General features: G+C 40.9%; 5 protein-coding genes and 1 non-coding gene across 7 annotated transcripts; 4 read left to right on the top strand and 2 right to left on the bottom strand.

Annotated features, from left to right (window-relative positions):
* The first annotated feature begins 430 nt into the window (after positions 1-430).
* LOC129597949 (tyrosyl-DNA phosphodiesterase 1-like) lies at positions 431-5,727 on the top strand. The gene is made up of 11 exons (XM_055495654.1): positions 431-779; positions 1,084-1,332; positions 1,407-1,450; positions 1,609-1,767; positions 2,013-2,140; positions 2,416-2,571; positions 2,635-2,683; positions 2,792-2,986; positions 3,056-3,171; positions 4,713-4,820; positions 4,874-5,727. Exons 1-11 carry the CDS (start codon positions 686-688, stop codon positions 5,154-5,156), a joined length of 1,581 nt encoding a protein of 526 aa, XP_055351629.1. The 5' UTR covers positions 431-685; the 3' UTR covers positions 5,157-5,727.
* Positions 5,728-6,075: 348 nt separating this feature from the next.
* Positions 6,076-11,380, top strand: LOC129597977 (probable G-protein coupled receptor CG31760). The gene is made up of 12 exons (XM_055495692.1): positions 6,076-6,545; positions 6,714-6,805; positions 7,182-7,491; positions 7,553-7,616; positions 7,907-8,086; positions 8,178-8,304; positions 8,808-9,215; positions 9,708-9,817; positions 9,966-10,186; positions 10,417-10,555; positions 10,679-10,784; positions 11,119-11,380. The coding sequence occupies exons 1-12, from the start codon at positions 6,407-6,409 to the stop codon at positions 11,248-11,250; spliced, it is 2,028 nt and encodes a 675-aa protein (XP_055351667.1). The 5' UTR covers positions 6,076-6,406; the 3' UTR covers positions 11,251-11,380.
* LOC129597978 (uncharacterized) lies at positions 11,249-13,506 on the bottom strand. The gene is made up of 3 exons (XM_055495693.1): positions 13,135-13,506; positions 12,531-12,933; positions 11,249-12,140 (listed from the first exon to the last, which is right to left on the bottom strand). Exons 1-3 carry the CDS (start codon positions 13,325-13,327, stop codon positions 11,708-11,710), a joined length of 1,029 nt encoding a protein of 342 aa, XP_055351668.1. The 5' UTR covers positions 13,328-13,506; the 3' UTR covers positions 11,249-11,707.
* Positions 13,507-13,697: 191 nt separating this feature from the next.
* Positions 13,698-13,803, top strand: Trnal-caa (transfer RNA leucine (anticodon CAA)). The gene is made up of 2 exons: positions 13,698-13,735; positions 13,758-13,803. It is a non-coding gene; the product is annotated as a tRNA-Leu (tRNA).
* Positions 13,804-15,275: 1,472 nt separating this feature from the next.
* LOC129597957 (lariat debranching enzyme-like) lies at positions 15,276-17,101 on the bottom strand. Its single transcript, XM_055495666.1, has one exon. It carries the CDS (start codon positions 16,930-16,932, stop codon positions 15,475-15,477), a length of 1,458 nt encoding a protein of 485 aa, XP_055351641.1. The 5' UTR covers positions 16,933-17,101; the 3' UTR covers positions 15,276-15,474.
* A 217-nt stretch (positions 17,102-17,318) lies between these two features.
* Positions 17,319-21,186, top strand: LOC129597941 (integral membrane protein GPR155-like). Of its 2 annotated transcripts, XM_055495644.1 has the most exons (12): positions 17,319-17,914; positions 18,034-18,451; positions 18,510-18,666; positions 18,734-18,889; positions 19,013-19,096; positions 19,275-19,483; positions 19,545-19,635; positions 19,724-19,919; positions 20,061-20,389; positions 20,464-20,498; positions 20,576-20,719; positions 20,795-21,186. In XM_055495644.1, exons 1-12 carry the CDS (start codon positions 17,461-17,463, stop codon positions 20,838-20,840), a joined length of 2,319 nt encoding a protein of 772 aa, XP_055351619.1. In that variant the 5' UTR covers positions 17,319-17,460; the 3' UTR covers positions 20,841-21,186. The 2 variants fall into 2 exon arrangements, with proteins under 2 accessions (XP_055351619.1, XP_055351620.1); XM_055495645.1 differs by lacking the exon at positions 20,464-20,498 and having other exon boundaries at positions 20,553-20,719.
* The last annotated feature ends 119 nt before the right edge of the window (positions 21,187-21,305 follow it).

Below are 21,305 nucleotides of genomic sequence, written 5' to 3' on the forward strand. Positions count from 1 at the left end.
AGTTATTGAGTGGATTCTCAGAGTGACAACGTAATAGAGAATACACAGCATTAGATAAAATAAATGTTTCTCTGTTTCTTCTTCAGGATAATGCACTAGGAGCCCCTGCGGTTAACATAACCGCCTATGACAAATCCTCCATAGGCGGCTATGCTAGCCGTACAGGCTAACAGTGCATAACCCTGAAAGAAAAACAAAAAAGAATTTATTTTACCTAATACTGTGTATTATTCTGCATTTTTCAAGACTATACATAAAAATTTAATGCAGGAATGAACAAAGTTATGAATTTTCAAAGATTTACGTTAAAACAGCCTGTGGCATGGGCCACCGCACGCGTGTTTCTGTTACGTTGTCACTTAACAACTGGAGGGTCCACAGATGGTGCAATGGCTGTAAACTCACGAATAAAATCAAGTAAGACGCCACTTCTGCACAATATTATTGTGCACTCGTACGACTTCAAGTTCCATACCACTGCTGTCCATAATTTTCAGACGTAATACGATAAATCGTACTAAATTCAACAATCTGCAGGCATAGGTATCTGGTTTTACATTTGATTCGTTCAACAGCTCCGGACATTGAAATAATTTTTTTTCCTTTCTTGTACCTGGATCGACGTGAAGTACCATATTCTGTGGCGCAGACTCGGCGCGCTTGCCACTTCGTGAGTCTGGACGCTATGGCGTCGGTGAATGGCAGTTTGCCTTCATGTCCCTATGGTTCTCGCTGTTACCGTCAAAACCCTCAACATTTTAAGGAATTCTCTCATCCAGGTGAAATATTTATATTGGCGTTGTAAATTTTGTTGTTATTGAATTACGGAAGATCCTTGAAACGTATCTGGTTTACTCTGCTGTACATATTTTTGTACTTTGAAGTTCGAACATCTTTTTAATCGTTAATTCGTTGCCTACGGTATGACTTTCGATAGCCTGTAAACCGTAAATGTGAAAAAACTTACCGTGAATGCGAAAAATCGAAAAGTAAAATTACCATGTCGCAACCATTAGCACGAAAATTCTCGGTACCAGTATTTTTGTTTGGAGTGATACAAATTTTGATTTCTTTAATTTGCAGCTGATCACCAGAAACACACATCGGAGGCGGATACACCGAATCATTCCAGTGAAAGTGTTGCGGGATCTTCTGGTGATACTGCCGAGCCTGCTCGCAAACGTATGCGACCCGCGTCGCCTGTACCGCAGATTCAAAATCCTTCAGCAAGCTCGCCACAGACCACTGGATGTCCTCTTGGAATCTTTCTAACGACCACACGCGGACTGGAAAATGAGTTCAACGATTTATCGTGGTGTCGTAGTATGAAACGTGAGCGACCACACATAAAACTTTTGCTCACTTTTCTGTATGAATTAATCAAATTAAAATTGATTTTCTTGTAGATATTTTGGCTCCGGATATGGGAGATCTGCAGGCTTCTATACAGGTTAATAATGCTGGCATATAGAGATTAGATTTGTTTCGCTTTTCACTCTGGAAAGGCTGATTCATAAATGGCAGTAACAAATGTTTTCCTATTGTTATTTATAATTTTAACAGCTCACTACTTATTCCGTGATAAAAAAAAATTTATTGATATCGTAGTTCAATTATATGTTCGATATTCCCTGGATTGTGGATCAGTATCCGCCGGAGTTTCGCGATCGGCCTATGATGATCGTGCATGGTGATAGTACAACCTCCTCCAGTGGTCAGTTATTGCGCCAGGACGCATCGCAGTTTCCCCACATTACGCTTGCTATGGTAAGTTTACCGTCGCTGGACTAGACAAAGTCAGCGTTTATTTGCGCCCGTGGCGGCTGGGATCATTTTTGCGACTGTTTGAAAACATCGCTAATTAATAAAAATTATGTCTTGCAAATCTTCAGGAGGTAGCCGAATGTACATTAATTTTTATGTACAGTACATGATGTTTTATGTTAGTATGTTGCTGTACGTCACATACCTGTGTTGACAAAAATTAATGAGCCCTATTTCATAATTTATAGGCACGTCTTCCTATGGCTTATGGCACTCATCATACAAAAATGATGATCCTGTTCTATGTTGAGGGAGTTCGTGTAGTAGTGCATACTTCCAATCTGATCTCTGGTGACTGGAATAACAAAACGCAGGGGTATAAATCTCTCTTTCGAAATATTTAATAATACGGTCATACGTCGAACTCCCGTTAATATGTTGTCCTCTCTTGGTGTAATAATAGTAAGGGCAAGTTGTAGTATGGTAATAATAATAAGCAATCGTATCGATTCGTATGCAGGTGTGTTTATACCGAATAATTTAGGCGATATTACCGAATGATGGTGAATATTTTCTGAACCTTTTTATTTCTTGGTAGTCTGTAATAAATAATCATATTATGAGCTTATTAAATGAAAACAAAGCTTTTAGGATGTGGATAAGCCCCGTATTTCCCAAATCTTCCGATGCAAAGGATTCTTCTACCAATTTCCGTAGAGACCTCCTCGAATACCTTCGCAGTTACGGAATACCTAAGTTAAACGAGGTTGCGGACAGACTAATGCATCACGACATGTCGTCTGCGAAGTATGCTAGATTATTTCAAAATATTGCTGCACCACTGAAGGGAACTTTCTCGTATCTTTATAGTGTATTTATTGTGTCTTCAGTGCCAGGGCGGCACGAAGGAGAGAAGAAGGTAAACAAACATTTTTTTAACTTCTGGATCTCAGAAGTCGGAGAGGCCTTCAGGAAATGAAAGCCACGTTGTTTAATTTTCTAATACAATTTTTTTTTGCTGTTTTAGTCTTCATTTGGCCATCTCAAGTTGCGGTCGTTACTGAAAAAGCACTGTTTTTCGATACCAAGTTCTTGGCCGGTTATTGGTCAGTTTTCCAGCATCGGATCTCTTGGACCGGCGGCTGACAAGTGGTTAACAGGAGAGTTTTTGGATTCTCTGGGAAGTTCCGTAGCGCTCTCAGGAAAAGCTCCATTGAAATTGGTAGGAGCAGTATTGACTTACTACTGATAATACAAAGAACATATTTTTACCAAAATCACTGATGACCAGGTTTTTCCCAGTGTGGATAACGTGCGACTCAGTTCCGAAGGATGGAAAGGAGGCGGTTCGCTACCGTATTCTCAAGTGACAGCGGATAAACAGCGTTATCTGGACAAATTTCTCCAGTAAGTGCTGTATTCTGTGCATGTCCGGTGCTTGCTTACAAGTCACTGATCGAACGGTACTTTTTGTGTGGATGAACGAAAATACTAAACATTTTGGGGCTGCGATTTCACATTCGGGAATCTCAGCGCTCGCCAGTTTTGCATTATATCACTTTTCAGTTTGTTAGGCTATGGCTTGTGTGCTTGTACCTTTGTTGTTAGTACCCGTTATATTGTTTTATTTGGATCAATTGTTCATTGCTAGTCTCACAGTAAATGGGATGTTCACTGCTGAAAGAATTTCGTACTACCTTGAACTCTCCATTATATTTTCGTTCGCCTGAATTTGCTGCAATCTAGGAATCACATTATCCTGAAATATATAAATGGCAGCAGTGAAAGCTTCGATAGGCGTCATGAATTGCATACAGGTGTGTTCAGTGGCATTTAGAAAATCAGTGCAGCTATTTCTAGTCCCCTAGGTTATCCATTGCTTTACTGTCACGAATCGGAACTGAAGAAATTTCTGTGTTTAACGGCTAAGGTTGTCACGTTAATTTCCGGCATTATAAGCTGGAAGTGATTATTGTGACGGTGACAGTAGCAGCTGTGACAGTTTGATAAAATTTATGTAGCATCGCGTGATCGATAATGTTTACCAGCTGCGAAAGTTTCTGCTTGGTTTGATCGATAAAAAGTTTAGGTGACCACTCCGCACACACCCTTTCACACCCTTTCACTCCGTACACAACCTTTTGCACTCCCTTTCATTCCGTGCACAACGTTTTTGCGCTACCTTTCATTCCGTACACAACCTTTTAATTTTTTCACAGCAAAGTTACTGTATTTCTGGAATAAAAAAACGCGCAATCTCGACCGTTTTTTTTATTTTGAACAGCAACGTTTTTCACCCTAATTTCCGCAAGACCTGCTCCGTAACAATTATTTATTCAATCTTCGCTTGCTACGTGAGTTATTTGCCGACGCTGTCATACACCAAGACGTCTTCGTCGGAACGGTCCCATGATGTTGCAAAAAACTAATAATATTTTTTTGTAGTTTTGCTTTTCTGTAGTAATATAGATTACAAGTATTTAAGTATAATATGTATAAATATATATAAAAGTTTGGTAGTGCACCGAGTGAATGGTTGTGCGCAAAAAGGATGTGCACGGAATGAAAGGGAGTGCAAAAGGTTGTGTACGGAGTGGTCACCAAAAGTTTATCAATATTACTTAGTTATGCTGGTTAGTTAGTTACTTTTTTCTTTGCGCTTTTATTTTATCATTTGCCTACTCGCTTTACCCGTAGTGGATGCATCTCTGATTTGGTTCGAATTGGTAAAGGAACATAGATTTGGAAAATGTGGTATCTTCAAAGTTATTTTGTTTTGGCCTTCGCAATGCCTTTCCAGTTTTCACGGACTTCGACAGAATTAACTTTTCGTAACTTTTAAGGATTTTTTTGCTGTGTTTTTCGGCTTCTTTTTATGGCGTTTTGTGACTTTTTTAGGGAGTTTACAGCTTGATTTGACTAACCCGTTGCCATCGCTGTTTTTTTAGCGTTTGGAAATCGGACGCGAAAGGCCGGTCTCATTCCATGCCGCACATCAAGACATATACCCGTACTAGTCCGGAGCTCAAAGAAGCTGCTTGGTTGTGTATTACCAGGTACGAATCACGGTATTTTCCTCCGTTGCTGTGTTGGATTATTCTTTTTGCAGTGCCAATCTTTCTAAAGCCGCATGGGGGGCCTTGGAAAAGGAAGGCAGTCAGCTGATGATCCGCTCCTATGAGCTGGGTGTTGTGTTTATTCCGCACGCTTCTGATCCGGCGAGCAGCAGGTTCAAGATTGTCGCCGACTTCACTTCCCACTGTGATAATGGATTGGCGGTATTTCTCCCGTATGACTTACCTCTGGTGAAGTATTCCGATAGAGATCGGCCATGGACGTGGGATGCACCGCAAACTGGATTACTGGATAGATTTGGAAAACCGCGGAAGTGAAGTGGATTTGAATATTAAATAAATGGTATATGTACAATATTATGGTTTAAAGCAGTTGTGGTGAATGTACTGTATGGCTACTTTTTTGGCTGTGGGCTTTGCTGCGTTTTTAATGTGATTTATATGACGTTTATTTCTCAACGCTTTTAAAATCCGGTTAATGCAAGGAGTTATCATCGCCTTTTTCCATTTTACAGTTTTGTTGGGGAGTGCGATAAGAGCATTTGCTTGCAGCTTCCCACTCTGCAGTACACGTGCACTGTAAAAAGTATGTACACGTGCACTATAAAAAGACCAGTACGTAGCAAGATTTCAAATACGATCGTGATCAGTGGATTTGTAACACTTAAATGCAAGTTTACTTCCTACTTTTGTTCCGGATGGAGGCCCATTGTCGAGTTCGCTAGTTGCGAGTGCCATACTTTGTATTAAGAAATTTATGAATATTGTTGCTTGTTCCTATTTTTGTAATCGCGGATTTTGCAATGTTGGCTATTTTTGCAATCACAGCAATACTTTGTTTTGCTGTTTTTGCGCTATTTAACTGATGTGCAATAAAAATTACATGCAAATTGCAAAAATATCCATGCGGTACTAACTGCGGTTTGGAATACAATAAATAGCGTCGATTTAGTGATAAAAGTTGTGAAATATTGTGCGATTTTACTGGTGTACAGTTTGTGAAATCGATGGCGTACGTGCAAGGCGTACCTCTTTCATACGTACCTACAGATTTCCGCGTTTCCGGTGTTGCTTTCCGGGAACGTGCTGGTTAGTGGACAACTGGGCATATTGCGTACTGACATACTGATGGTGAGATGCTTTATTGTTAGGTGAGCTAATAAAATTTGCTCTTTTTCTTTTCGAATTGCGTAAATTCACGGGATACACGTCTTTTTGGCGCAACCTGCGATGTCTGTCACTTAACCGGTACATACAATATACTGTACGCGGTATTGCCACCTAAATAAACACTATTTATGTCATAAACTCAGCCGCAAATTTTCATCTTTGGGCTGCTGCGTTACAATCTTAATGTTTAAACTTATAATACGATTTCACGCGATAAAGTTTCGCTTTGGCAAGGTTATTTTGCTGTTTGATTTACTTATCAATCATCAGACGTTTTTATTTGGACATTATGTCATCGTCACGTTTAGGGACTAGTACTAGCTGGTGCCCGCTAGGCGCTGAGACATCGCAGATCTTTGGAAAATTATGGATTTTTACTGATATACTCAGATAAATTCATGCAGTGGCCTCGTTACTATCTGGATGAACCTGCTCTCAGGATGTGGACAAAGGTCACTTTTACGGCAATGCAAATATTTCTAACCATATACAACTGCTACGGTCAGCCGAGTGCTAGTTTCAATTTTGCGAAACGAGGTAAGAAATTATCGCATTCGCTCAAATGAAATCGTGAAAGTTAGCGGTCAGTTGTCTCTACTAGTGACCTTCACAACTGCGTTTCACCTTCCATAAAGTGAAACTTAGCTACTGTTCAACAGCTGAAGTATTTAGAAAGCTGATTTTAACAGCTTGCTTTTTTTACAGAAACCTTTCGTGATACAGTACAAGAAGCGTTGCAGTATGTGGAGAACGTCAAACCAGGAGCTTGTGATAGCGGTACCTCCAATACACTGAACGTAGGCTGGAACAACCAGAGTTTGTCTTCAAATCTATAAATTTGATGTAAACGATATATGAAGTACCTCGTTGACTTTGTCTTCTGCATAGTGATTAGCCTTATTCAGCCTGCGTACTGTTGACAGCGTCACTAAAATTCTGCAAAGTGAAAGTTTTCTACTTCCAGTGCTCTAGTAACGTACATACAATTTGCAAGTTTTGCCGGGTCAGCGAAACGCTTAATTAAATTCGAATATTTAACCACGATTTTTGAGACTGTTTTCGCAGATAAATTTTACTGTATTTATAGTTCTGAATACGAATGTATTGATTGTGAATACTTGCATTCTAAAATATGTTAAATAAATTTCAAGTTTTTGAGTGCGCATTTTCCAGGTTCTGTTTGATAACCTGCAATGGAAAGCGCAGGCTAATGCTGCGGTACGGTTGTCGAATCTCTTAACAAAAAACTGGCTGATTACCAACGGAAGTGGCGGAACTATGAATGATGAACTCCTGTTTGCCATGACCAGAACGACAATCGAAATTGAAGAATTGGCATTCGGTTGTGCAATTGCCTTTGAACCGTATTTTTACCGGAACATGTCTAAATTTTGCGCATACAGCTTTCACACCGGAAATGGATCCATTAAGTCACACGATATCAGTGTCGAGTATGATTATTTTCCATCCGAATGGTATTTAGGTAAGTTTTTAATTTTTTCCTCATTGAAACTTTTACTATTTGTAAAACTTTACCATTACAGGTACAAAGAACAAAGCGCTAAATCTTACTAAAATTCTGGAAAGAGATGTATCGTTAAGATTAAGGTGAGTAGAAGAAAAGCTTGCACATATACGATACAACCCGTCAACCTTAACTGTTCTCCATATTTGCATGTTGCAACTCACATTTTCTTTAAATCCTGTTTTCCACCCAAGGCAGCTAATGAGACCGCTAATGTTGCACAAAGCAGCTAGGTACTTTTCTCGTTGAATGTGTACCCTGTGAATCCCTAATGACCAAATTCCCCAGTTTGCCCCTAATTCCCCTTTTTGCCCATAATTCCCCAATTTTTTGTCAAAGCTCGATTGCTTAAGTAAACATTCTCGTGCTTTAGCGATTATAACGAAACCGGTGTCAAATTCCATAAGAATACAACAGCTTTTATTGAGCCGATCGCTACTTTGGATGACGGATTCTGGACTCGACCTTACTTTGATTGCGGTGGAGGGGATATCTGGATGACAACCTTTAATAGTCCTATTTTCGCTCATATTAACGGATCGCTTGCTTTTGCGTAAGAATCACGTCATTTATCAGTATTTCGTCTGGCATTAACGACGGCTGATTGCGCAGTGCGATTGAGTTATAGCCACACTGACCTTTAGGGGTGTCGCCACTTGTGATATTGCTCTCAACATCCTTGACATTGATCAATGCGATCCGGAAGGAAATGCCACAAAAGTGGCTTTAAATGTTTTCCAAGGAACTCATCACTGCAAAACAACTACAAAGGTGAATACTTGTACACAACAGGCATGGAATGGATAATTTTATTTGCAACCGTAAATAAATATATTATAAATAAAAGATACAAGCAAAACTCGTATAAAATCACTCGCATGTCATTCGGTATGTATAGAGGAAATATGTAACTATGCTGAGTGTAGGTATAATCAAAACATCAAAAGCAAACTCTTAAGATAAACCTATGAAATCAATGTAAGTACTGTACGAGCAGGTCTGTAATTGCAAACTAAAATTACGCAGTTGTTGTAATTAAAGGTCACAAATCTCCCTTATCCAAGCGCTTATACAACAAACTTTTAACTTAAATTAACTTTGTTATTCGTACTTTGTACGACCAACGAATTTCTGAATTTTAAAATATTTTTTCTTTGCAACTTATTGCTGGATCTGCTTGTCAGATCCGGTGTATTTGTGCCAAAATTAATGTTGACAAAACGCGTATTATCACTACTTCTACTAATTTATCGTATTATTGTTGTGTACTACAGTGTATTCCTCGCACTGGTTTTGGTTTCCGTCGAGGAACGTACCTGTGCTCATGCCGGCCCGGTTATTATTTTCCGAACAAGACCGATGAACTTCAAGCATTCGTCGGTTTTGATGTGGAGAGCGCCTTTGCCAGGTGGATCAACAACGGATCCATGGATTACTTTAGTGACTTTGATTGTATCCCGTGTCCGGAAGGATGCGCAGCGTGTCATGATGCCACACCGTGTATGGCGGCGTGGAACTGGTTTTTTCGCGGCATACTCCTCGCTCTGGTCTTTGGTATGACGATCGGTGTGGGTATCGTTACGGCCGCCGTTATCCGATACATTTCGCATCCGGTCATTAGATCAGCCAGCGCCCTCTTCCTCTTGGTGACCTGTCTGGGAGGCTTCGTTTCCGTTGTAACGGTAATTAACAGGCGCACTGATATGCATTGACAAGCCTACGTTTACAGCGTTAATTTTAGAGTTTGATAACACATAAGGTATAGCTTAATGGTTCCAATTAGTGCCGATCCAAAAAGTTCAGCTGGCATAGCAGTGTCGCAGTAAATACACGTATATTGTAAAAACCAGGTCAAGTCTGTGCTACCAACACACAGGTAAACGTACGGACATGTCTGCAACGCATTGAAGTTCTAACAACAACAGCAAAACTCTTGTTTTTTGAAGTATTTATTAGTAGAATGCCTCTTCATGATGTGTCAACAAATTTGTGTAATCCTGGACCAACTAAATGGAGCCATGGTTTAACGATAAATAAGGCTAATATGACCTTTTGCTTAAGTTTTGCTGGATACGTCTTTCAGTTGTCGTAATCATTAGTTTTGCAAGCCATTAAGTTTCGTAAATGCAAGTGCTGGTTAGTTACTATGTTTGCTGACTGACCCTCGGCTACAGGGAATGATTGTTTTTGGAAAACCATCCCGAGCTTCCTGCATGAGCCGCGAATGGTTTCAGCATATAGGATTCGCCTTAATATACGGCCCACTACTGCTGAAAAACTGGAGGTGAGGCTAGAAATATCTTTCCGCCGAAGTATACATGCAAATACATTAAGCAAATTCTGATTACATCCTGATTCCGAAAAACGTGTGCAGTATTTGCTAATTTCGGTACGCCTGGTGCTGCTACTCTGCATTTACGGTTTACGCACAGGATTGCTACAATATTTACTTCGATCCAAGGAGCAAAAAAGGTCAACCTGACAGACAACAGAGTTATGGCTCGCCTACTTTTCTTCATCGTAATTCCAACTACACTGTATCTCACTGTATGGACAGTTGTGAGGCCACCCAATGTCGACATGTTCGAAGATCTGAATGGTCTGAAATTTTATATGTGCCGGGAAGGATGGATGAATTATGCCATTATTATTGGTGCGCCAATAGTAACAAGTCAAGTATCGTATGGAAAAATATTGTTTAAATTTCAAATATTTGATTGTATTGTTTCACTGTTTTACCGCTAACAATTACTTATTTCATGCGGTGTTGTCTTAGTCGTTCATGCCTTTAGTAATTACTCATTTAATATGGTACTGCTCGACAGTAGAATTAATGTTTTTGCGTGATAAATCTGTCCATTATTTACCCTGAATCCTTTTTAGCTCAGTGCATTTTTCTTTTGTGGGGAGTCTACTTGTGCTACCAAATCCGCAATGTCGCTTCCAGTTTTAACGAATCCAAACTGATTGCGTGGACGATATATAACACCATTTTTATGAAGAATTTTCTCATCATAATCCGGTACGAGATGATGGGGAATTTCTACTTCCTATTGTCAATTACGGGAAACGCGGTTGACTCTGCTCCTGTTGTTCTTAACTTGTCACGTGCTAATAGTTCTGCAGTGCTTAATTTTTTGGATAGGACTTTCATGATTGGAATGGTTGGCCCAGATATCCTATACCTGATGTACATAATAGAACTACAAATTCCGGTGACCTGCACATTTGCAATCATTTACGGGCCTAAAGTAAGTTAATGCGGTTGACCTTTATAATATACTCACTGTACTTTCGAAACAGTTAGGTACGACTATGAACTTTTGATTACCAAATTGTTACTGGACGCTTCACATTTCTTAATGCGTTCATAATGCTGTATATTTCACTCACGAGTCAGTACGACACAGGAATATCCAATCCATTCCCGAACTTTAACATTTTCCGACACATCGCTCGTAAATTTGCTCTAGCTGACTATAGCTACGTGAAACACTATAGCACTATAGCTACGTAAAACTTAACGGGGCAACCCACTTCTGAAAACTGCTCGTTTTAAGTGTGTCTTTTGCTTTACCTGGTTAGCTCTACTTCCTTCGAACCATTGTGATAATGCCACAAAATCCCGATATTCAAGAGAACGAAACAGTTCAAGATGTCTCAACGCCGACAATCAAGCAAAACGGATTTGTTTCAAAACTTAACAATCGCTTTTAATTTATTTTTTACGATGTTCCAGTGAACTTAAACTCCTGTAGGAACAACACTAATTGACAGTTTTGTGCCATCTGCATTAATTGTGACAAGCACGTGTGGCAGAAAAACACATGAGTGTGGAAATAAAAGAAATAGTCACACACGCAGAAAATTTGATTTTTTATCCAGAATTTTGTACACTTTTCTTATAAAATACAAGTACTTGTACTAGTACGCAATATCAGTTGACGCTGCGCAAAGACGACATCAGTAAAAAAAATATGCGAGTCTTGCGTTAGACCTTTTGAGAAGTCATGTGCAATTAAAAAGAAAGAGAATTCTGAAATTAGAAGATCATACAGTCCCTACATCAACCTTTGGCATAGTAGCCAGCAACCGTAAAAGATCCAGTACAATAAAAGAGTACGGAACCCGCGTAAAAAATAATTTGTGACTGTTGCTTGCTATTCATAAACGGTCAACCAACCCTGATCATCAAGCACGACTCCAGGAAATCCAGCAGCATTTCCGAATTCTGCTGCCAGAGAACATCGCTCGCTACCGGTTCCACAACGTTACTGCCTTCCCACTTCACAATGTAGCGAATGGGCTTGTCCTCCAGATCCACTACGCCCAGGATTTTCTCCACCGACTTTCCCGATTCGAAACCGGAAGGCTGATTAAGTAGTATCGGATCCTCCACAATGTACTCTTCAAAGTCATCAGTTTTGGTTTTCTCCGGGCCGCGGCGTGCACTCAGACGCTGGATCTTGGGTGTGGCGGCTGGCTGTTTAGCCGCAGAGTGGAGCAGCTCCAGTTCCGGTGATGCACTTTCTCGACGCACGGGAACGGGAGAAGGGGGCGGACTGGAATTCAGCTGCGCTGACTGACAGCTACGCTTCCGAAGATTTCTGAAAAACACATACCTAAATGCGGCGAAATTATTTCCTAATGACAAGTTATATTCATTTCTGCTGAATGATATCTGCATACCATGAAATGCTACGCTAGCCATAAAATAATTGATTTTTATGGCATGAATGAGACTCCACCCACTCTAGCGACAAAATTTCAAAAACGTTTTCTGGTATATCTTGCAAAAAGGAAATGTATAAAACGTCACTGTCTAGCGCATAAAAACTCTATTTCTTAAAATCATAAGACAACAAAAACACTCAAGTACTTAGTCATTTGCTGATTTCGCCTATTTTTATGTAAACTGAATTAATCGTAAAAAGAAATGAGGCAATCTGTACATCACACATGACAGATTTTCGCTACTCGACGCGCTGTTGCCTCACCTGACATTTCCGGTTGGAATACTGTTCAACGCTTTAGGATCCGATGGCGGTTTTTCGGAACTATTTGTCTTTGAATCTGAAGATTTCGTTGTCGCTGTTGGCTTGCGCTTTTTTCCAACTGCCGCTTTCAGAACAACTCGGTTCTGCGCGGGCTTCATTACAGTTGCGGTTCTTCTCCTCAGTACTCTGAGAACTTTCAACAATTCAGGCTTTCCTGATGTTGCAGTCGCTGCGCTTCTTGTGAGTTTCTTTGGGAGCGGAGAGTTTTTTGCGATTGCTTTGTTCTTCTCAGAAGTGACTTTTTTCTTCTCAGGACCGATTACTTTTTTCTTTTCACAAGCGACGGCTGTTTTCTTCCCAGAAGCGCCACAGGAAACAGTCTGACCAGTACTTCGAAGACGTTCTGGAACCAATAAGCAGTCAACGATTAAACAACATGCGATCATTGCGATAACAAATTCAAGCATTTTCTATGCATCATTCGTTATTACTCGTGGGTTTGTTGCAGTATCGTACGCTAACGTTCGATACGTCCCCATAAATGAACTCTTACAGTGACTTGCTAATTCTTACGCTGCCCAAACGGCAGGGATTTCGGACGTACTTCGGGATTTTTTCTCCGCTCTTGCCGCTACTGCTTTGGCAAACTCCTTGGGATGATGCAGTTCGATATGTCGATGCGCCAACTTCGCGGCGTCCGTTCCGGTGAAAGGAGCCCTGCCCTCACAAATTCGACATGTCCACTGAGGTCCTCGCTTCATCAGCATGCGACGGGATGCCTTCGCCGCAGTTCCCATCACAAAATAACAAAAAGTGTACTATGGCACACACTGACATCAGTAACAGACAATACTTCCGGTGAAACAATGAATATAATGGTGAATTCGGTGATGATTATTTATTATGGTAAGAAACTGTCAGGTTGCTAATTTAAAACCGAAAAATGGTAAAAACTAAAAGTCTTAAAGACAGTACTTTTTAGCTTGAATGAGCTTGGAGTCTGTGACTTATTTACTTTACCGCTTTTGCACTTTCACCGAGTGCGGAACAAAAACATTGTCAGACAGAATTCTGTCGATCGTGTTACCGCCTGTGAGCCGCAACGTGATCACCATAGCAAATTCCAGATATCGACCTTTTCGAAAATTTCATTGCCACAACTAGAAAGCACAGATGGCCGAGCGGTCTAAGGCGCCAGACTCAAGACTTGATTGTCTTCATGGGGACTTCTGGTACTCGTATGGGTGCGTGGGTTCAAATCCCACTCTGTGCACACTTTTTGGTTTTTTCTTACTCAGTTTGATCGTTTTCAAATTTAAATTATTTTACTTGTTAGTAGTATGACGTGAATACACCATTTGTTATAGTGGCGGCTTTTGCCCAGTGAAGTTCTGTATTTTTGTCTATTTGCCGCGAAACGGACCGCTACACGAGCTGAAACAAAGGCCAAAAAGATCGGTGAGTCCATGTTTGCCGTGAGAATGAACATTACAAATTTACAAAATAGAATACAGATACAACAGTTCTGCAGGTATTCGAGCACATTTTATGCTATTCCATTTTTATTAGGCATATTAGCTGACTATCTTCTGATAACTATATTGTTTTAAACTTTTAGGTTCACTATGCCGCGTACCCGTGCTTTGAGAGAATAAGAGACAAAAAATTTGTTGCTAATTAATAAAATTCCAGAAACACAATGTTGTCCATATGTTTGCCGTCCCATTCAGCTGCAATATTTAGTGTACTCGTAGTCCCGTTCTTGTTTAATCTATTTTTAAAACTGTTATTCCGGGCGACGCCCTCTGCACATGCAGTAAATTTTTTAAGCATTTCGAATTTGTACACTACCGTTCGGCAGAAGACCACATAAACAGCCTGTTCAGTGCATTGTAATAATTGTATGTCGCGGTATAGTGTTAATTTATTTTTGTTGTTAAAATTATGTTGTTAAAAATTCGCAAAATATGAACGTAACGGACTCGTACTTATTATATTAGTACATAATTTATAGATATGTATATATGACTTAACTAGTCAAACAGGTTCCGTATTTAAAACATTCACATTAACCTTTTGGGTACTGTGTACATGAGAACAGTTCTGTGGGCGGCGTCTCATTAACATTTGAACATGAAATTATTTTTTAAGCATTTCGCAGTTGAATTATTATTGCAGCACGAAAACAGCCTGTACCAGTACTGCAGGAGCGCATTGTAATAGTATGTCATTGTAGTATTTTGATATTCATTCATTTTTTCTGGCCACGCCCGTGAGTCAGCACATGAAATTATTTTTTTAAATACACTATGGGTATAAACTACTTTCCTGCAAAAGATGGGAATTGTCTAAATTTGGACCCGGAAAATGTGCCCTTCCAAGGCGCTAGACTCAAGATTGCATTGATCTTCTATGATAATTCTGGTATGTACTCGTATGAGTGCGTGGGTTCAAATCCCACTCTGTGCACATTTTTTATTTTTCGGTTTCGTTTTTTATTTAGCAATATTTTTTGCTTTCTACGTTTTAGTTTTTCCCTTGGTGCGTAATAGAATGCATTAGAAGAAACAAGCTCACCGGTGTGGTGAGTGCACTCGTGAGGCCAGCGCACCGGAGTGACAAAAGCGGTCACTTCCGTAAAAAAGGGATAAATGATAGTGCATATTACAAAACGACCGACATGAAAAATGTAGCGTATTTCGATGAGTTCTATTCCTTATTCGTGAATAGCGAGTTCTATGTTGTTAGATATTCATTAATTATATATTGTCATAACGAGCGCGGAATGTAAGTCATACCTCAAAGTTGAATAAACCATGACAAAACAAGAACTAGTACAAATACAGTTTTGCAACAGGTACTGACCACTGCGAGTAAAAAAGTGAACAGAATCCGTAATCCTTGCCCGTAAAAACTAAACAAGATAAAAGTAACAATTCCGTTTTCATTCAACAACTTCTTCTTCATTGCCAACTTTCATCTTCTTCGCCAAAGGCTCGTCTTCGTGGTTCCCATTTTCGAAGGATTCCGCAGTGTCAGCAGCTTCCGCTTGAACTTCAGCCCCCTCTAGCGGTTGCTCCCCTTCGGTTTCGGCCCCTTCACCATTCTGCGCCGAGGCAGTATCATCGCGCACTTCATCGCTACCAACTTGGCTGCCAGGTCCGGACAGATCCGATGTCAACTTCAGCTTATCCGCATTGGTTTCGGCTATCTTGGTCAACTCTGCCAGCGGATCTCTTATGCCTACCTTCTCGCACAGTAGCGTCGTTTGCGGATTGGGATAACTTTTGACAGGCGGCGTGGGTATCCCGATTTGTTCCATGTACCGTACAATCTGGTCTAGCGTTCCTTCGCCCCATGCGGCCTCATGAGAGGGTGCCACGCGTTGAAAATTGGCGGGATCAATCTGCAGATTCCCCAATGCCGCGATCATCTTGGCGCAGTCCTCGTCGGACTGTGTGAAATCGTGCCGTTCACTACTGCCCGGCCCAGGCAGATAGTAGATGGTCGGTTCAAAATGCCATAAGTGATCTGTATCTTTCAGGATACCCAACCATTCGGGATCAAAAGAAAACGATAGATCGCCGATATTTTCTGATGCAGGAGCCACATCCAATATTTGCAAGAAGCGCTTATGAGGCAAACACTTGTCCAACGCCAGAAACCTAGTCTCCCCGCCATTTTCCCCATCATGCTTGACCAAAGCGGAAAACTTGGCATGGAGGTGCGCAGAAAACCAGTATCGCGGTTTGACTTTCTGCAGAACTTCCCATGTGGCGGGATTGCCCAACTGACCTCGATCGAGATCATCTTTAAAGTAGGGTTTATAATAGAGCAGCGTTTCGATATCGCCATGTTCCGTAACACCCAGCGGCCAGTCATGCGAGATAAAAACATCTACTGGCCGGGAGATCTGTTTCAAGCGGAAGATTTCCAGTTGTCGTACATGATAGATGCTGCGCTTGGTGTTTTCATCAAACGGCGGCACCTCACAGTGTCCCCGCAAATAATCGCAGCCTTTATAAATTCCCGATACTCCCGCAATACGCAGGCCCCCGAAATTAACAACGCCTGCATTGCCCAGATAGTAAATATTGGGGGCGACCCAGCCACCGTACGCCAACTCCTGCAGATGGTTCGAGGCTTCGTGATTGCCACCAATAAACACCGTGGGGATGGGTGCCACCTTTTCGCCGCTGTAATACTTGTAGAACGTGTTGATGGCCAGATATTTTGGGGGCACGGCCATGCATGAAAGATCATAGACGTTTCGAACGGCCTGGAAATCTCCGCAACATATTAACAAATCAACTTTCTTTCCATGTTCTCTGGCAATCAGGTCGAGGGTATCGTAAATCCTGTCCAACTCGCCATGGCAGCATCCTTCCACTGCGATTAGCATTCTCCAAGTTATTCAGAGGTGATGATTCCGCAATAACAAAACAATCACTGAGCGAAATATATCAAACCACTGCAACAATCAACAGGCTTCGAAAAATAAACCAATATATGTACGACATGAGGAATCAAAAACGCCAGGCCAAAAAGATTTCAAGTTTTCCAAATTTATAAGCCAGATTTCCACTTTTCCATGACACTTTTCAAATTCCATTTTGGTAACCGTTTAATTCCATTTGAACCCCAACGGCCGATAAACTTCTCCGTTACCAATGCCAACGCTATGGTAAACGAGTGCCAGTGCCAGCAGTGGTTGGCGTTGGGTGTCACACCAGTCAAACGAAAACATTCGGAAGCAAATCTTCACTCGCAACTTTGAAGTTATTGAAGTACTTAATTTTACGGATTACGCCGTTCATGGTGGATTTTACAAATTTGAAAGGTAAACATTCGCTCTTTAGCGTTGCTGATTTCTTTGTCATGTTTAATTAGCTAGTTATGAGGAAACTGCAGCGGACCCGTTAACAGCAGTATGGAGATGGATCATAAGATTAAGGACTTCCATCCAGATGGTGATGTGCCCGTTCTTTCGACAACAATGAACAGCACATCGCTTTTGGTAGCCCAGGAACTGGATGTCTTCGAACACCTGTATCCAGCTGTTGCAGACATATTTGTGGTGATACTTTGTGGTTATGTTTGTGGTCGCCTTGGTGTGATCTCCGAAATGCAGAGCCATGGCCTCGATGTATTCCTGTCAAAATTCGCTCTTCCGGCTATGCTTTTTCGTGCAATGGCTTTGTTGGACTTCAGCCGAGTAAACTGGAGGTTCTTCTCAGCTGTGCTGATATCCAAAGCTGTCGTTTTTGCCGCTGTGGCTGTCGTCGTATTACTACTTAGTGCCAAATCTGTGAGATATGGACGAGCTGGAATTTTTGCAATATTTGCAACGCAGAGTAATGATTTCGCGCTCGGATATCCGATAGGTGCGTACGAAGTTGTCTGTTTTCTTAGTTTTTTTATTTAGAAACTAAAGCTACTCCGACAGTTTTGATTAGGAATAACGTTAAATCCTGAAAATACTTTTCTCCTTGTTTTTGCACAGTTGAAGCGCTCTACAGCAAAACATATCCAGAATTTCTGCAGTATATATACCTATTGGCACCGGTTTCGTTGGTGATTTTGAATCCTATCGGATTCTGTCTAATGGAAATTCAGAGCGAGCGCAATGCGAAAGAATTTGGCTCGCATGCCGTGACATCGTTTCCGTGGCTTCGAACTTCCTGGAATATTGTTCGAGGTTTATTTACCAACCCGATCAACTCCATGACATTCTTGGGTTTTTTGGCCAATTATATTTTTGACCACAAAATTCCACTGATATTGGATGGATTACTTTCCACATTCGCCAATGCCTTCTCATCCGTCGCATTATTTTTCCTGGGCTTACGCATGGTGGGAAAAACCCAGAATTTTCGTGGATTCTCGCTGGTAGTTCCTGCTTTGCTGATTCTCGCTAAATTGTACTATTCCTTCTCGTTTTTATTGAAAGGCTTCGTGTAATTCTAGTATCGGTTGCAGATTGCTGACGCCACTAGTGACACGGGCTGTCGTTGGGCAGTTACAGCCGAACATAAGCGACAGCGAATATCTGAATGTGGGATTTTTGTACGGAACGTTTCCGACTACTCCGACGGTTTTTGTTTTTGCCACCCAGTACAGCAAAGAAATCGAAACTGTTAGTTAACTTGCCATGAATATTGCGCGAAATTTCATGATTTAATGATCATATGCTCACCTTACAGATTGGTACATCGTTGGTATTGTGCACATTTGTATCCGGTCCGTGGATGTTCATCTCAGCCGAAATAATATCGCTTCGGTCCATCGAGCGCGACAACTATGCAGATTTGCTTTTGTCAACAGAATTTCAAGTCGGTATTATCAGCATGGCTGGTTCTGTAAGTCGAAATCCTTTCTAATTAATTTTAGTGTACAGATACAGTAAAATTTTACTTGTCCGAAATCTGAAACTTGAAAACTTAAACTTGAAAACTTTATTATCCCTGCGCTTTTTTTTACAGCTGTGGGTTGTTTTGGTGCTCATCTTATCCAAAAGATGGCGACGTGTTCTCCATAGTATGACGATCGGTTTCCTAGTAAGCCACGTAAGTACTAGCCTATCGTGAACTGGTTCAGAGCGATTTATAATACTTCAAGTACTCATCGAATTCGAGCTGAGTACAATGTGAATACAATAATTCGAGCTGATACAATAATTCGAGCTGAATACAATAATCAGACTTCTTAATGTATTGTGTGCCTTACCTTTATGTTTCGATTTAGATGATGTCCAGCTTTGGTATGATGCTCTGGAAGTTGGGTGATCCCTACTCCAGTTGGCAGCACCATGCACAATTTTTCATGTTTTTCACCGGTGTGATAGCCAGTCGGATGTGGACAGCAGCTATCGCCGTATGTTTGTGGCTGCTGAACGTTCGCAGTCTGTGCGTCGTGTTGAGAATTCGCTGGTTGGTTTTTGGATTATGTTTTGGGTACGAATGGGGAATTTTTATGGATGTAAATGTCTGGATCGTATAATTAATTATTTTGTAGAATACCGCCTTTGCTTACGGTGATTCTTATGGCCGCGGGCGAGCACACGCGACACGGTGAAAACCCGGCTTTTCATTACGGAGATGCACAGGTGCTTTACTTGCAAACGCGGAAATATGAACCTCCTGGTTAAGCAGTATGGACTGATTGGATTTTTTATGTCCTGGCTTAAATTACAGATTATACTGAGCGCGATAATTTTATCCCTCTGTTTCTTTGTGACTGTTGTCTTCCTGGTGCTGGGAACTATGCGGCGCAAAGTTACGAAAATTGACATCTCGGAATTGAGCACGCGGTCTGCTGAACCGTACGTTGATGAAGATGTAGCTACACCTTTTGCTAATGAGATAGAGGAAGATCTGGAAAACGATACCGGTAAGCAGTAGCCAGAAATACATATCATAATATCATCGTTGCATTATTGGCGCCTCATGCATAAATCCCTTCATCGCTTTGTCCATCACGATAATGCAAAAACGGGTACTGTGCTTATAATTTAACCACTGCTATTTTTAGTTTTCAGTCGCAGAACCGAAATCGTGGATATAGAAGATTTGACGCCGATGGTGGATTTCAACAGCGAGCGATACGATGCCACTGGCAGTAATTCCCGGCAGGTTAAAATCTGTAATGTAGTTGATCCTCATTGTACCGAGAGATACAGCTGCAATCCGACAATGCGTCGAAGCTGTCGCTTACGGACCAGGCACTATTTCGCGCAAATAAACCGACCGGGACTCCAGGAACTAGCGGACGAGAAAAGCATTGTTGATGATCAACTGGATCCATACCAGCAGCAGCGTCATATTATCTTTTTGATAATGCTGAGCACCTCCATGTTAATTGTAAGTTGGTATACACATTTTTTAATATGCAGATTTTTTAACTTTTGAACACCTTACGTCTTTTTGGTGAAAAGGTCAAATCCGCGTTGAATTTAGCAGTTAAATTATGGTAAGTTCTTGCTTCACTAAAAACATTGCTGTATATGTTAACTTGGTTCTACAGGGAGTATTTCTTTGCTTTTGGAGGATTTCGATCAAGACTATTTCGGGCTCGGGAATATTCATTGGTTTGGAATTTTTGGATGGGTTACTTATGTTCGGACAAGGATGTCTCGCGTTCGTTGTGTTTGGATTTGATACGCAGCTTGTTATATTGCCTCTGTATCGCAGGTTGAAGCTCACATCTTCGAACAATTCTTATCATTTCACGGATAGGTTTTTCTAATGTTTGTCTTTGTGTTGTAGATGCAAAAGTTTCGTTATGAAGAGGTTATGTGTGCCTTTTTGGTGATATCGCTGTGAAGTACTGTACGGAAATGCAAGCCAAATTCGCCTTGGCGTCGGTCTCCATGTGTTCAAAAGAACAAGCCGCACTTTCGGGATAATGCGGTCTGTGTAGTCCAGCAACTTCAGCCTGGTCATTTTCGGGTGATGCGCTTAGTTGTTAATCTCGGCTTTTAGTTTTTTTTATTTCTAGGCTATCTTTGTTGAATCTGATGCTGTTCGCATTTGTATCGGGAAAACCATTCTGAAATTTCTGTGACATTCTAAAAGTGTATTTTATTATTTTTTTATAAACGGTGTGGTATTTGAAAATTATCTGCTGTGAATTCAGTAACTAATTTTGCATATAAAGCAGTACAGTAATCTATGGCGCTGTTTTGTCCGTATTTGCCATATTTTTATGTTCCATAATACTTTGCTCGTATTACCTGCTAACTACAAGTGCTTACAATAACGATAACGTACCTAACCA

The sequence above is a fragment of the Paramacrobiotus metropolitanus genome, unplaced genomic scaffold (genome assembly GCF_019649055.1).
Source record: "Paramacrobiotus metropolitanus isolate TYO unplaced genomic scaffold, Prichtersi_v1.0 Parri_scaffold0000112, whole genome shotgun sequence".
Taxonomy (NCBI): Eukaryota; Metazoa; Tardigrada; class Eutardigrada; order Parachela; family Macrobiotidae; genus Paramacrobiotus; species Paramacrobiotus metropolitanus.

Coding starts and splice junctions, on each gene's coding strand:
- LOC129597949 (XM_055495654.1), top strand. CDS start 686: ATGGCGTCGGTGAATGGCAGTTTGCCTTCATGTCCCTATGGTTCTCGC. Junction 1,768..2,012: donor CCCACATTACGCTTGCTATG/GTAAGTTTACCG, acceptor CATAATTTATAG/GCACGTCTTCCTATGGCTTA. Junction 4,821..4,873: donor GCTTGGTTGTGTATTACCAG/GTACGAATCACG, acceptor TTCTTTTTGCAG/TGCCAATCTTTCTAAAGCCG.
- LOC129597977 (XM_055495692.1), top strand. CDS start 6,407: ATGCAGTGGCCTCGTTACTATCTGGATGAACCTGCTCTCAGGATGTGG. Junction 6,806..7,181: donor GTACCTCCAATACACTGAAC/GTAGGCTGGAAC, acceptor CGCATTTTCCAG/GTTCTGTTTGATAACCTGCA. Junction 7,617..7,906: donor GATGTATCGTTAAGATTAAG/GTGAGTAGAAGA, acceptor CTCGTGCTTTAG/CGATTATAACGAAACCGGTG.
- LOC129597978 (XM_055495693.1), bottom strand. CDS start 13,327: ATGGGAACTGCGGCGAAGGCATCCCGTCGCATGCTGATGAAGCGAGGA. Junction 12,934..13,134: donor AGCGGAGAAAAAATCCCGAA/GTACGTCCGAAA, acceptor TATTGGTTCCAG/AACGTCTTCGAAGTACTGGT. Junction 12,141..12,530: donor ATTCCAACCGGAAATGTCAG/GTGAGGCAACAG, acceptor TGTGTTTTTCAG/AAATCTTCGGAAGCGTAGCT.
- LOC129597957 (XM_055495666.1), bottom strand. CDS start 16,932: ATGCTAATCGCAGTGGAAGGATGCTGCCATGGCGAGTTGGACAGGATT.
- LOC129597941 (XM_055495644.1), top strand. CDS start 17,461: ATGGAGATGGATCATAAGATTAAGGACTTCCATCCAGATGGTGATGTG. Junction 19,484..19,544: donor GTTTTTGGATTATGTTTTGG/GTACGAATGGGG, acceptor ATTATTTTGTAG/AATACCGCCTTTGCTTACGG. Junction 19,636..19,723: donor TTCATTACGGAGATGCACAG/GTGCTTTACTTG, acceptor CTTAAATTACAG/ATTATACTGAGCGCGATAAT.